This window comes from Balaenoptera musculus, chromosome 5 (assembly GCF_009873245.2).
Source record: "Balaenoptera musculus isolate JJ_BM4_2016_0621 chromosome 5, mBalMus1.pri.v3, whole genome shotgun sequence".
NCBI lineage: Eukaryota > Metazoa > Chordata > Mammalia > Artiodactyla > Balaenopteridae > Balaenoptera > Balaenoptera musculus.
Window position 1 is genome coordinate 79,099,410 of NC_045789.1, and position 12,236 is coordinate 79,111,645.

The 12,236-nt window shown below is 34.6% G+C and overlaps 1 protein-coding gene across 8 annotated transcripts in view; it reads left to right on the forward strand.

Annotated features, from left to right (window-relative positions):
• ARAP2 (ArfGAP with RhoGAP domain, ankyrin repeat and PH domain 2) overlaps nt 1–12,236 on the forward strand; it is a 207,940-nt gene that overhangs the window by 156,006 nt on the left and 39,698 nt on the right. For all 8 annotated transcript variants that reach the window (XM_036853105.1, XM_036853109.1, XM_036853111.1 and 5 more), the window contains one exon: nt 8,397–8,536. In XM_036853105.1, the coding sequence (XP_036709000.1) occupies nt 8,397–8,536 (140 nt within the window). The remainder of the gene's footprint in view (nt 1–8,396; nt 8,537–12,236) is intronic.

Below are 12,236 nucleotides of genomic sequence, written 5' to 3' on the forward strand. Positions count from 1 at the left end.
TTTGCTGTAGAAATTTAGCCTTTTAGACACCTTTATCTTGTTTATCTTCTTTCTTACTCCTACATATGATTTTGGCCACATCCTCTGTATACTGCTCAACGATTGCAATAGAAGTTCTCTCTCATCATATGACTGCTACAAGCATCCCTGTCATAGAGCAGTGATTGTCAGGTGGGGGAGATTTTTGTCTCCCAGGGGGGCATTTGGCAATGTCTGGAGATATTTCTGACGGTCACACTGGGTAGGGTGGTGCTTCTGGTATTTAGTGGTTAGAGACCAGAGATGCTGTGAAACATCCTACAATACACAGGAAGGCTCTTTACAACAAAGCATAATCTGGCTCAAAATGTCAATGGTGTCATGTTGAAAATCTCTTATTTAGATAACCTTTGAAATCTGGCCTAGCTCTTAAATTCTGTTATTCTTTCATTTTAACATTGAGATAAAGGAAACATATTGAGTTTATGAACAAACTCCTGTCTGCATTATGAAATACATTATAGGTTCTCATGGCTTCTTTTCTTTTAGAAAATAAGTCATCTTTTCAGGTAAATTTGAATTTTTTTTGGTGAGAATTTTCCTTTTTCTAATATCCCTCTAAAATGTCTGTTAATTCTCCATGTTGCAAAAACCTAGCTCCTGTTTGAATGCTAGTAGACTGGCTATGTGAATAAAACCAGACAAGAATAAGATCTTAAAAGGCTATAATATAAAGGAAGGTTTTGTGCAGGTGGGCCTGAGGGATAACCCAAAGCAAGGATACCATTAAGTGCTGTATCAGCGATGTTAGATTGAGTGGGTTTAGAGCAATCACATCTGAGTAAAATCTTTGTTGTTTAAGGGCAACAAGAAATGGTCGAGTGACAAACTATAAATTGCTCTACCCACAAACTTGGTAGGAAGATTGGGCATTAAAACGATGCCTCACCTATTGTACGTGTCCCCTTTTGGGGGTTGTGAGTGTGTCCTGTTGTGAAAGCATCAGGCTTCTGTAAGGTCTAGACAAAGCACCTTGCACAAAAACTGGGGAACCCAAGCAGTGGAAAGCAGGCTTACATGACAGTTTCTGAGATTTGGATGAAATATTCTCTAGAGTAAAATGTCAGTAAACTCTTGTGCTACTCTCATACCTCCTGCATTCCTCTGACAGGGTGGGAGCTGTGAAACTTATCACTGCCCCTGCACTCTACCCCCCTCAGCTGGCCAAACCAATATGCAACTTGTTATTATGATAACAGTAGTTCTTTCTACCAGGAAATTATGTCCCTCTGCATGAAAAAAAAAAGTCAGGTTTTAGAGTAACACCCTCAGGAAATACATTAATTAGACCATTTCATATCAGTAGTTATGTACTTTTGGTCAGAAATAGGAGTACCTATGAAGTAAATATTTAACTTTCTTTTTTAGTTTTCTAGCCAATAAAATTTTTATACATGTTTTTCATTAGAGCTTGATTTATATTCAGATTGTCAAAGTAAAATCTCTTTCATTATGGTTGGTTCTGCATCTGTGTGCATTTAGGATTGTCATTTTAAAGAAGGTTTGGCCTATTGTTTGTTTTTAAAATCAACTTCTAAAGTCATGATTTTTTCTTATAGTCGTGTCTTACAGTAACCTGGGGATTCTAAGTACTTCTTATGGGGTACCCTGTGTGATAGATTTTAGGTTGGTTAGGTATTCAGTCTACTTTGTCCCTGTCTTGGCAAATGTCTCCTAAATCAATCACAGTGACCACCTACTCCAGAATTTTTGCTCCATTCGTTACATGCACTACTCCTTAAAATTGGGATCTAAAAGGAAAATAATGAAAGTAAATCAAATGTGATTTCTCTGTCAATTTGTTAGCAGAAAAACTGGAATCACTTCAGAAACACATGGCTCTTCACAGCAGAGATGCAACAATGTTAAGGATTTCTTTTTCTTTCTTAAGATTTTCTTATTCTAACCTGGGGGCCAAGTGGAAATTAGCACAGTTTGAAACAAGGCTGGTTGGTTACAACCATACTTTTCTCTCAGCAATGAATAGCTATTGTGTTAATATTTTCTTAAAACATAAAGTAGCACTGACACATCCTTCACACCTGTCTCATCATACCTGATACCTAATTGCCACAAATCTTAGTGTCTGTCTACCTATCCCTATCTCTTCCTGTCTCTCCTTTATCTAAACACACACACACACACACACACACACACACACACACACACACGACTTGCATTTCATTAATTGCATGATGGTGTTTCTGATTTTATGCAACAAATTATAGGCATATACTTTTGTTTGATACCACCTTCTTGCTTAATGAAGAATTTTATCAAATTATAAGTTTAGGGGTTTGGAGTTGTTTAGGAGTTTTAATTTTCTCAATTTGCTCATTTTATCTCAATAGTTTAAAATATAGACATCACAAGAAGGAATAGACTTTAGAGTCAACCAACACTTAATTTCTGCTCATTCATGTAAGGTAATGAGGAAGCATACTTTACTTTCATAGAAGTATGTAAGAGTAAATGAATTTTCTGTTGCCTCTACTTAAAAATCAATTCTGTGTTTTTCAAAAGCAGCATTGTATTTCTGAGAAGCATTTTGGGCTATTGTCATTATTGTAATGAGGAGTTAACTAACTTGAAAAGAAAAATAATAGTCTGAATTTCTTTTCTACCCCATGGATTATGGCTGAGACATTGAGATAGGGAGAATGAAACTTCATTTAAATTGTCATTTAGACTTTGTCATAGCTAATCATATTAGACCATCTTATATTATCATTATCTCATATTAAGTTTCAACATCTCTATCACAAGTTAGCCATAAATTTATAGCTTCTATAAGGTTCCAGAATAAATAATTTTTTGTTGCAGAAGTCTTATTTTAAGCACTAAAGTTCTTTAATATTACCCCAATAGAATGTAATACAACAGAATCAAGTTTTAGTGATCTCAATGAGGAAGAACTACTTTTAAGATAGAAGATGTAACTCAAATGAAGATGCGTGTGGGTTTCTAAATTTAGATTGCCACATATGACAGATGCTTTGGAATTAAATTTACATTAGAATAGAATAGTTCAAAATGCAACTGCTTCCAGCAAATTCAGACCTGGAAAGCTGAGCCATCCACTATCGACTGACTTAAGAAAATAAAGGAAAATTCCAGCAAAAATAGTATGAGTTCATAAATCATAGTCTAGCTGAAATAATTTATATTCCACTCCCCATCATATCTTTTTAAATCCAAAGATGTGTAAAAGTTGAAGGTAAGACCCAGTCCACTTCAAGTGGAAGTATTTTCTCGGAAATTGATGATAGAATAGAAAAGCAGTGTTCTACTTTCTACAGTTTGCTGCGTTGTCAGTAAAATGGCGTGGAATCTCTGGCACTTTTCTAGTCAGTCCTCCAGTAGTAAGTATATTTACAATTTTACTGCTTAAGGATAATCTAATTACAAAAGGATGTTATAAGGCTGCTAGTTCTATTAAGCATTGCTTCTTCAATACAAGTAACAAAGGAAAATATACTGGGAATCAGGGCGGTGGGGGGTAATATTTGACTTTTCCTAGATTACTTTAAAGCAGGTTTGGTTTCTACTCAGTCGTAGAACTAAATTTTACTAAATACATTTTCAGTGAATGTCATGCAGTGAGTGAACTATATCAAATTCTGCTTCCTCCAAATTATAAAGAATATATGTGTTCTATATAATCAATATCAAACAAAGGAAAATATGGATAATTTTTAATTTGGAAGAAATTTCTAGATTTCAGGCTGCAAATATTGCCAAATATCACTTGGTTGTGGCACATTTTCAAGAGGATGTCTCATGAAAACTGCCTGTCTCCTTCAGCACTTAGAGTACATGCGCAGGGGTGGAACTTGGTTTTTCAGATAATGTACAGGCCTGAGAAAATAGTCTTTGCCAGCAAAAGAGGAAGGGAGACACATAGAGACCATGGAAAATAGACCCATTTGTTTTATATTCCCTTTTCATTTCTCAGATCATATATAAGAGATAAATTGTTCATAGTTACTATGCATTTACTTGGCGCCAGATGCTGGGCTGATGGCTTTGCATACACCATGTCATTTAATCTTCCTAGCAGTCTTAAGGGGTTTTTCACTAGTACTCTCTAAGCCTTTTATAAATGGAGAAACTTGGACATGGAGACGTTACATAACTCCCTCAAGGTGACCTGCTGGTAAGTGGAGGAGCAGATTTTAGTTTTTAAAACTCTTGTAAATTCAGTCTATAAATCACCAGGCCTTTGGAAGGGTAATTTTTTCTATACTGCTTACTACAGACTCTGCAGTACAGAAAAAAATGATGTCTGTCCTCCATTAGATAAATAAGCAATTACATTCTGCTTGCTATGTGCTAAGCACTCTTCTAAATGCTTTACATACCAGATCTACTGGGTGATCACTGTATGAATCCCCATTTTGCAGGTTAGGAAACTGAGATTTAGAGATTACTACCTGGGATCCAGTGGAGGATGTGGTGGTCATTCAAGCCCAGGTAGTCTAGCTCCAGAGCAAACTCTTAGTCACCGTGCTATGTTAGTTCTCACATAGGTTGGGGAGGAAAATTCAAAGCCCACAATTTTTTAAAAAGCAAACATGAAATTATTATTTTTTTCAAGATCAGATGAGATTGGGTGCATTCAGGGTGGTATGGCCATAGACTGAAATTCTTATTTTTAAGAGCAAAGTTATGAGACAAACATGACTTTTCATGTATTCAATGCCTAAATTTTATCTTAGAGTTTTAAAGACATGAATAACAAGTATGGACTGGAGTAGTTAGAAAAAATCTTCAAGGATGAGTTGGTTCCAGAAGTGGGGGTAGAATTTGTATAGAACCAAGGAGAATGGAATTTCCCTTAGGTTCACTCAGATGATCAACTTCAGTCATGCCACAGAGACACAGATTGGTTTTCCAAACAGTGTATTATGATCAACTGACTTATAAATAAATATCATATTTTAACTTAATAGCTTATGAAGATGAGTAGGAGGAGTCTAGTTTATTTAGTCCTTGAAAAGTCAGGGAAAGAAGTTTAGGCTTTTAATGTTAGGTAAGTAAGACTTCAAATAGTAAAAAAAAAAAAAAAAATAGAGTTTTGGAAAGGGGATTAACATGATAAAACAGTATCTGCATAGCACAAATCTGGAATTATATGGAGCCATTAGAAAAGCAGGACATGGAATTATAGAATCCTGGAGTCTAGGTATTAGGTAGAAAAGGCAGGGGTTAGAGAGATGATATTGGAAAAGAAGTGGAATTGAACCCCATAGAGAAACTTTGAGAGAACAATGGCTGAACTGCTAGCTGACTGGACATGAAGGATAAAGGGGGAATATGTATTCTAGAAATATCATTCCCAGTTTATGTCCCCCCCCCACTTCTCTCTCTTTGTGTCTCTCCCTATCTCTGTCTGTCTCTGTCTCTCCTTCCCAAGACCCTCCAAGCTCCTCCACAGATCAGTTATTTTATTGGGATTAGGGGCCACTAGTTAGGAATTGCTGTTTTTGTCTAAGAACTTGAGGTTTTTCAAATGATTTGGAAAACGTTTTTTTTTCTTTGGGTGGGGAGATCAGTTTCATAGTCTCAGTAATATGATGTCTGTTCTGTTTAAATAAATAAATTTGACCATTCTGCATGGTTTCATTCATGTACTTTTTAAGGACTTTTCTAATTAATAACAAAATTACAGCACAATATAACAAAGAATACCAATCTGTTATCTTACCCAGTGTTAACTCTAAAGAACCCTCACTGAACTCAACTGAGCCTTCCTTCCTTGTCTGAGCAAACACCTGGAGGGGGAAAGGGGTTTATGATTCTCTAAAGATAACAGTATCTCTAGATCTTAAACTTTCTCCCCAGGATGAGGTAGAGGGAGTGAAAATATAAGTGTGAAGTACATAGCTTCATCTTGGCCCTTAAGCGATGGGTATTTTTCCTACTTATTTTAACATTGTGTGAGCTTTTAGAAATTCTTCTAAGTTCTCAGTATTTATCATGGAACTTAGTTTTTCAACGTTCTTTTTGTTCTTTCCTTCTCCTTAACATATATTCCTCTCAAAGCCTCCTCCCGAGTCCCTTAGTAATGTGTACACCAAGATTTAGCTAAGGTACTCAATTACATACGATTTTTAAAATAAATTTTAATAAATATGCAACCAAAGGTGTCAACAATATATTTTTTTTCCTAAGCCTGTTTTCTATTTGACCTGTGAGTGGTTTACTTTAACACTGGACATACGATTATTTCTTATTGGTAAAATTAGAAAGCTTTATTAAATTGAACAAAAATCTGAAAAAAGTATAATCAGAAGGTGTGAATGGAATTGGTTTGGCTTAAGAAATATATAATATCTTTATCTCACAACTTGATTGTAATTTAATGCTCTTAAAATACTTTACCTATTTCTAAATCAATAGTATTATAAATGCCTTTCTCCACTTTTCTGTTCTAAATCAGCTGAATCACTAAGCCCACCCAATGTTTTCTAAATTGCTTACCGTATTTCTCCTATCAGGATATATAAGCATTGTTTGTTAGTCCATGTTTACTCTGTCTCTTACACTGCACTGCAAGTCCAGAAATCATCTCTTTTGAGGTTACTGTATATTATTAGAACCAAGTGCATACTGGACTCTTAATACTTCATGAAGAATGAATTGATGTCATATGAATTTTGCTGAATACTACTTTTATATTTTTTCCTTGATCTTCCTATTGCATTAAAATACATCTTCTTTCAAGTCTTTTAATTGGAAAAGTGTTATTTTTAATTTAAATAGAAGTTATTTAGCTATAAAATATTATTTAAAATATTTTTCTATGGAATTAAATATTAAGAGATTATACCAGAAGACAAATTTTAGCAGTGTATTTTTCAGAAATTATTTCAAGGTCACAGACCACCTAAAAAGAACCTATTTTAGTATAACATCGCAATTAAAAGAATGTTATCTGTGACCAGTATGCAGATCATGAGAACTATTGGGGCTTGTCAGTTACTTTTGTTTGCAGTCAGGATCAGTGATGCGATTAATCATGGGGATTTTTGCTTCCAGGTTGTCATCCCACGCTCATATTTGAGTTATAAGGCACTATTTCAATTTTTTGTAACTTTTGTCTTCTTATACTAACCATAATTGTGAACGTCTGTGTAGTATTTGCTGTATAAGTAAAGGTTTTCCCCAAACCAAGGGATGCTAGGTTTTAGATTAAGAGTTTTTCTTTCTAAAATCAAGTTATTTGTAAATTTTAGAAACTCTGCATGAATATTTAAAAATTGTGTCACCTTAATACCAGGAAATTGCTAAAAGCCCTCATCCTGATATAATGTCTCACGCTTCATCTTTTATGGACATGATCTAATGTGAGGACAGCAATCTGCAGGATAAGTGTCATTACTCCTGTTTTATAGGAAAAGCAGGAGTTGACCCCAGAATGACCATGTCGTGGCTACTTGCCTTCAGGTTTCTTTTCTTTCCACTGTTCCTCAGTTCTCAAGTAGGCAGTTGAATACTGTTGGGATTTCAAGAAGAAAGCTGTAGACTAGAGATACAGTGATAAATTTATTCGTGATAAATTTACACAAATTCAACATTTTTTTTTTTTTACCAAAAGCGTGATTTTTAATAGAACTGTTGAAATGATTTCTAAGTGTGGGACACTGGCAGTATTGCACGAGCATTATTAGCAGTTTTGCCGTATTTACCCTTACCTGTTCCATAGGAATAGGAATTTCTCTAATGTCTCAAGAATTCCTGGATTCCTGAGACAGGATTCCAGAAGAGATTTCTCTTTTACCTGTGTATTTTGCATTGTTTATATGAGTGTTATTCAAAGAAATAAAATGCAAGCTGAGTATGTAATTTTAAATTGCCTAATAGCCACATTTTAAAAAATATATATAAACATATATATAAAGAAATAGGTGAAATTAATTTTACTTGTATATTCTATTTAAACTCACATATCCAAAATATTATCATTTCAACATGTAATCAGTGTTATAAAATTGTGATATATTTACATTTTTTTGGTACTAATCTTCAAAATATGGTATATATTTTATACTCATAGCACATCGCAGTTGAGACTAGCCATGTTTCAGATGCTCATTAGCCAGTAGCTAATTGGACAGCATGGGCAGGCCTATGTATTATAAATAGATACAAATAGATCTGGTTACTGGATCTATGACTTATCCAACACTCCCCTGACACAAGGTGTTCCCAGAAATTAACTAGAGGCTTCTTAATGGTAGGAAACAAGTCATTACTTTATATCATCAAAACTGAAAATACAAAAATGTTTTATATTCTATTCCAAATAAATGAAAATGTACCCAACTTACAAAAGTAAATGTTATACTTTACAGAGAGGAAGGCCCTGGAAAGTATCAAAGAGGGAGTCTTGAAAATCAAAGAAGAACCATCTAAAATACTCTCTGGAAATAAGTTTCAAGACCGGTATTTTATTTTACGAGATGGGTATCTCTTTCTTTACAAGGATATGAAGGTATTTAATATATGTAGTATTTGAATATGTATATACTTTTGTGTGAGTGTTAACATTCTTATATCATGCCTCTCAGCCCTCTCTCTTGGAAGTCAAGGCCTCTAGTAAATAAAATGTACAGTAAGCTGATGATTACTTTCAGCCTCTGGGATATGACATTAATGCACCTAGTAACACAGTAAAGAACTCCATATATGGCCTTTCTGAGCACCTCATATATTTTAGGGCAGAGATTGACTTGACTTAAGTTCTAAAGAAAAGTCTAATATGCGTTACATAAACTAGCATATAAATCAGCATCTCAGTCAATAAAATTAAGAGAATGTGTCATGCCTTAAGGGAAAAGTGGCTTGAGTTTAGCAAATGGAAATTAATAAAATGTAGAATAAAAAGGCAAAACCCAAATGCTAAATCTGATTAAAAATTAAATCTGATTAATATATTTCCTATACTCTTGAATGAATTAACTCGTAATATTGTATTTATTAATTGAATCTTACTGATGTATCCCAATACGTTTGAATTCCCTAACAGATTTTATTAATGAATTGAGGAATGGAGAGAGGACTTAGAGATGAAAAAGAGGGAGTAGGTATAAGAATATCGAACTTAGCATCAGAAAACCTCAAAACCGCCAAGTTGGTTGTGTGAATAAGAATCTTAAACTGTCATCCTCAATTTCTAGATCTGTAATATGATGATGATAGTATGAGTCCTGCATGCCAGATTGTTATAATGCTTAAATAAGAATATATATAGAAGTTCCGTTTCAACTGTGAAACATATATATATATATTAGCATGCTCATCAAAACAGCCCACTAAGAATATGAATAGGGAAGTTCCAGTCTGAGAAAAATATATTCATACTACATATATCTGAAAAGGGACTCATTTGCACAATATAAAGAACTCCTCCAAATCAACAATAAAAAGACAACCCAATAAAAATTGGGGCAAAGTATTGGACAGACATCACAGGAAGGAAGACATAGGAATGGCCAATAAGTGGTTGAACCAGAAGTACTCAGCATCATTAGTTATCAGGGAAAATGCAAATTAAAATCACAAGATATACCATTAGTACAACTAAAATCATAAGAGTGACAACATCGAATGTTGACAAGGACGTTGATTAACTAAAACCCTCATCAATAACTGGTGGAAGGGTAAAATCACACAATTACTTTTAGAACTTTTTTGGCAGTTTTTAAAATTAAGTTATTCATACATCTACCCCATAATTCAGCAACTCTATTCCCAGGTATTATATCCACTAAAGCACTTGTTCAAGAATATTCATAAGCAGCTTTATTTATAAAAGCTAAAAGCTGTAAACATTCTAAATGCCCATCAATAGGAGAATGATATATTCAGACAATGGAATAATATTCAGCAATAAAAATGAATGAATGCAACCACATGGGTGAATGTTCAAATCCTTGCTGAGCAAAAAAGTTTGACACAAAATAGTACCATATGAGTCTGTCTATAAAAGGTCTAAGAAGAGGCAAAATCATTTATGGTGATGGGAGTCAGAAAGTGTTTGCCTATGGTGTGGAGAAGGTTTGCTACTGAAGCAAGGAGATAGGGTCAGTAGGGTACTTTCTAGGATGACAGAAATAAATGTTCTCTATCCAGTTTTGGGTGGTGCTTACATGGGTATATACAGTAACATTTCTACTTCCTTGAGATTCAAGCAATATCCAAGCAATTCTTTTAAATGTGGAATGACAGCAGGACCTAAAGATACTTTTTTCCATTGAATTCTAATATTCGCTTGAGTACATTGCTTGCATATTTCAAGCGTGTGATGCTTCACTATGTTGTGTTTTGGAGATCTATAAAGAAGGACCAGACTAGTAATGTCTATTATTTAATACTGTATTGTTATGAAGGAAGAATTATTAAGCAGCTTTCCAAAGTTCTATAGCCCCACTTAGTTGTGGCTTCTACTGAGCTCTCCGCACACGGACCACTGTCCTGTATGTTCCTCCAGCGGGGAAGCCTCCAGGTGGGCATAAATAAATTTTAGTAGCATCCTACTTAGTGTATCCATTTCATGTTCATGTTCTTCAAGAACAGTGGAATGTCCAGGCAGGGAGCTAACAAAACAGCACTGAATTCCACAGCCCTTATCCCTCTCTTCAGAGGGCTGTATTATATACTGGAAGTCACACTTTGTTACTCCATCTGATAAACCTAGCAGGGAATCCGTGTGGGTATCAAACAATTGTTATCGTTTATTATCATTTGATATCATTCTTCACTTTTTTCAGTGCAGGAAGGGTGGAGTTTGCAGAAATAGGCATTTAAGAATTTGGGATTATGTGAGCCAAACACATCAGATTTTAAGGTTCATGAACTGTAGGTTTATGTTCATGAAAGGAAATGCTAAACTTCACAGCTGATTATTCTAGCCATCTAGAACTGAATCTGATTGAATTTTGTTTGGTTTTCTTCAATGCGTCACCCACCTTGATCTTCATTAGACTCACTTCCTTCATCCTTGTCCTTCCATTTACATGTTGGTTAATTGTCACTTGTGTAGTTGGATATCTGCTTAGGGTATCTTAAAATCATCATGGACTTTTTAGTCCCATTAAGGAACCTACGCTTCCATTGTGTAGCAACAGAAGGTTGCTAGAAACAACTAGTAGCAATAGAAGTGCAGTCATAATGGCCCCAACTAACATTCAACCCGTTAATCCATAAAAAGCAGAGTTCTATACATTTTGCTTTGATTATCGCACCATATCTTTACAATAATCCTATGAAACTAGTGCTATAGTTATTCCCCCTTGACAGATGAAGAAATGTAGTATACCAAAATATTACATAACTTGCCCAAGATCACTTAGCCTATAAGCGATAGAGTCAGAATTCATTCCCAGGTGTCTATTTCCAAAGGCTTTATGCAGGGACTTACTAAAGAAACAACAATTTGTATTATTTTGGCTTGGTGTTATTGCTGATGGAATTTTATTTAAAGAGGATAAGTGTTTTCCATTTTAATAGTACCAAATATTTTCAAATATGACACTTTACACAATTCAGGTTTTTTATAATGTTTTTCCCCAAGCTGATGTAAATTTTAAAACCTGCCACAAGTAAGCCTCTTCATGGAGAAATTATTTTTTTAAGATGAAATGATTTTGTAATTGAGCAAAGAATCTCATCCCTTAACAGAATGTTTTTAAGAATTTGTATCTTTTTGAAAGGATCATCCTGCTTAATCTAAAATAATTCACACAAACTGGTAGACAGTAATAGTATCGAGAGCTTGCCTGAAAGACAGTGTTTCTTTTTTTTGACATTTGAAATTTTTTCCTGACGTTTATTGAAGTATAATTGACAAAAATTGTATTTATTTGTTATACAACGTGATGCTTTTGATATACGTATACATTGTGACATGATTACCACAATCTAAGCTAACTAACATATTCATTACCTCACAGAGTTTTGTGTGTGTGTGTGCACTTGTGGTGAGAACATTTAAGATCTATTCTCTTAGCAAGTTTCAAGTATACAATACAGTACTGTTAACTGTAGTCGCCATGCTGTACTTTAGATTTCCAGGACCTATTCATTTTGCATAACTGAAACTTAGTACCCTTTGATCAACACCTTCCCATTTCCCCCACTCCCATCCCCTGGAAACCACCATTCTACTCTCTGCTTCTATGTGAGTTTGACTT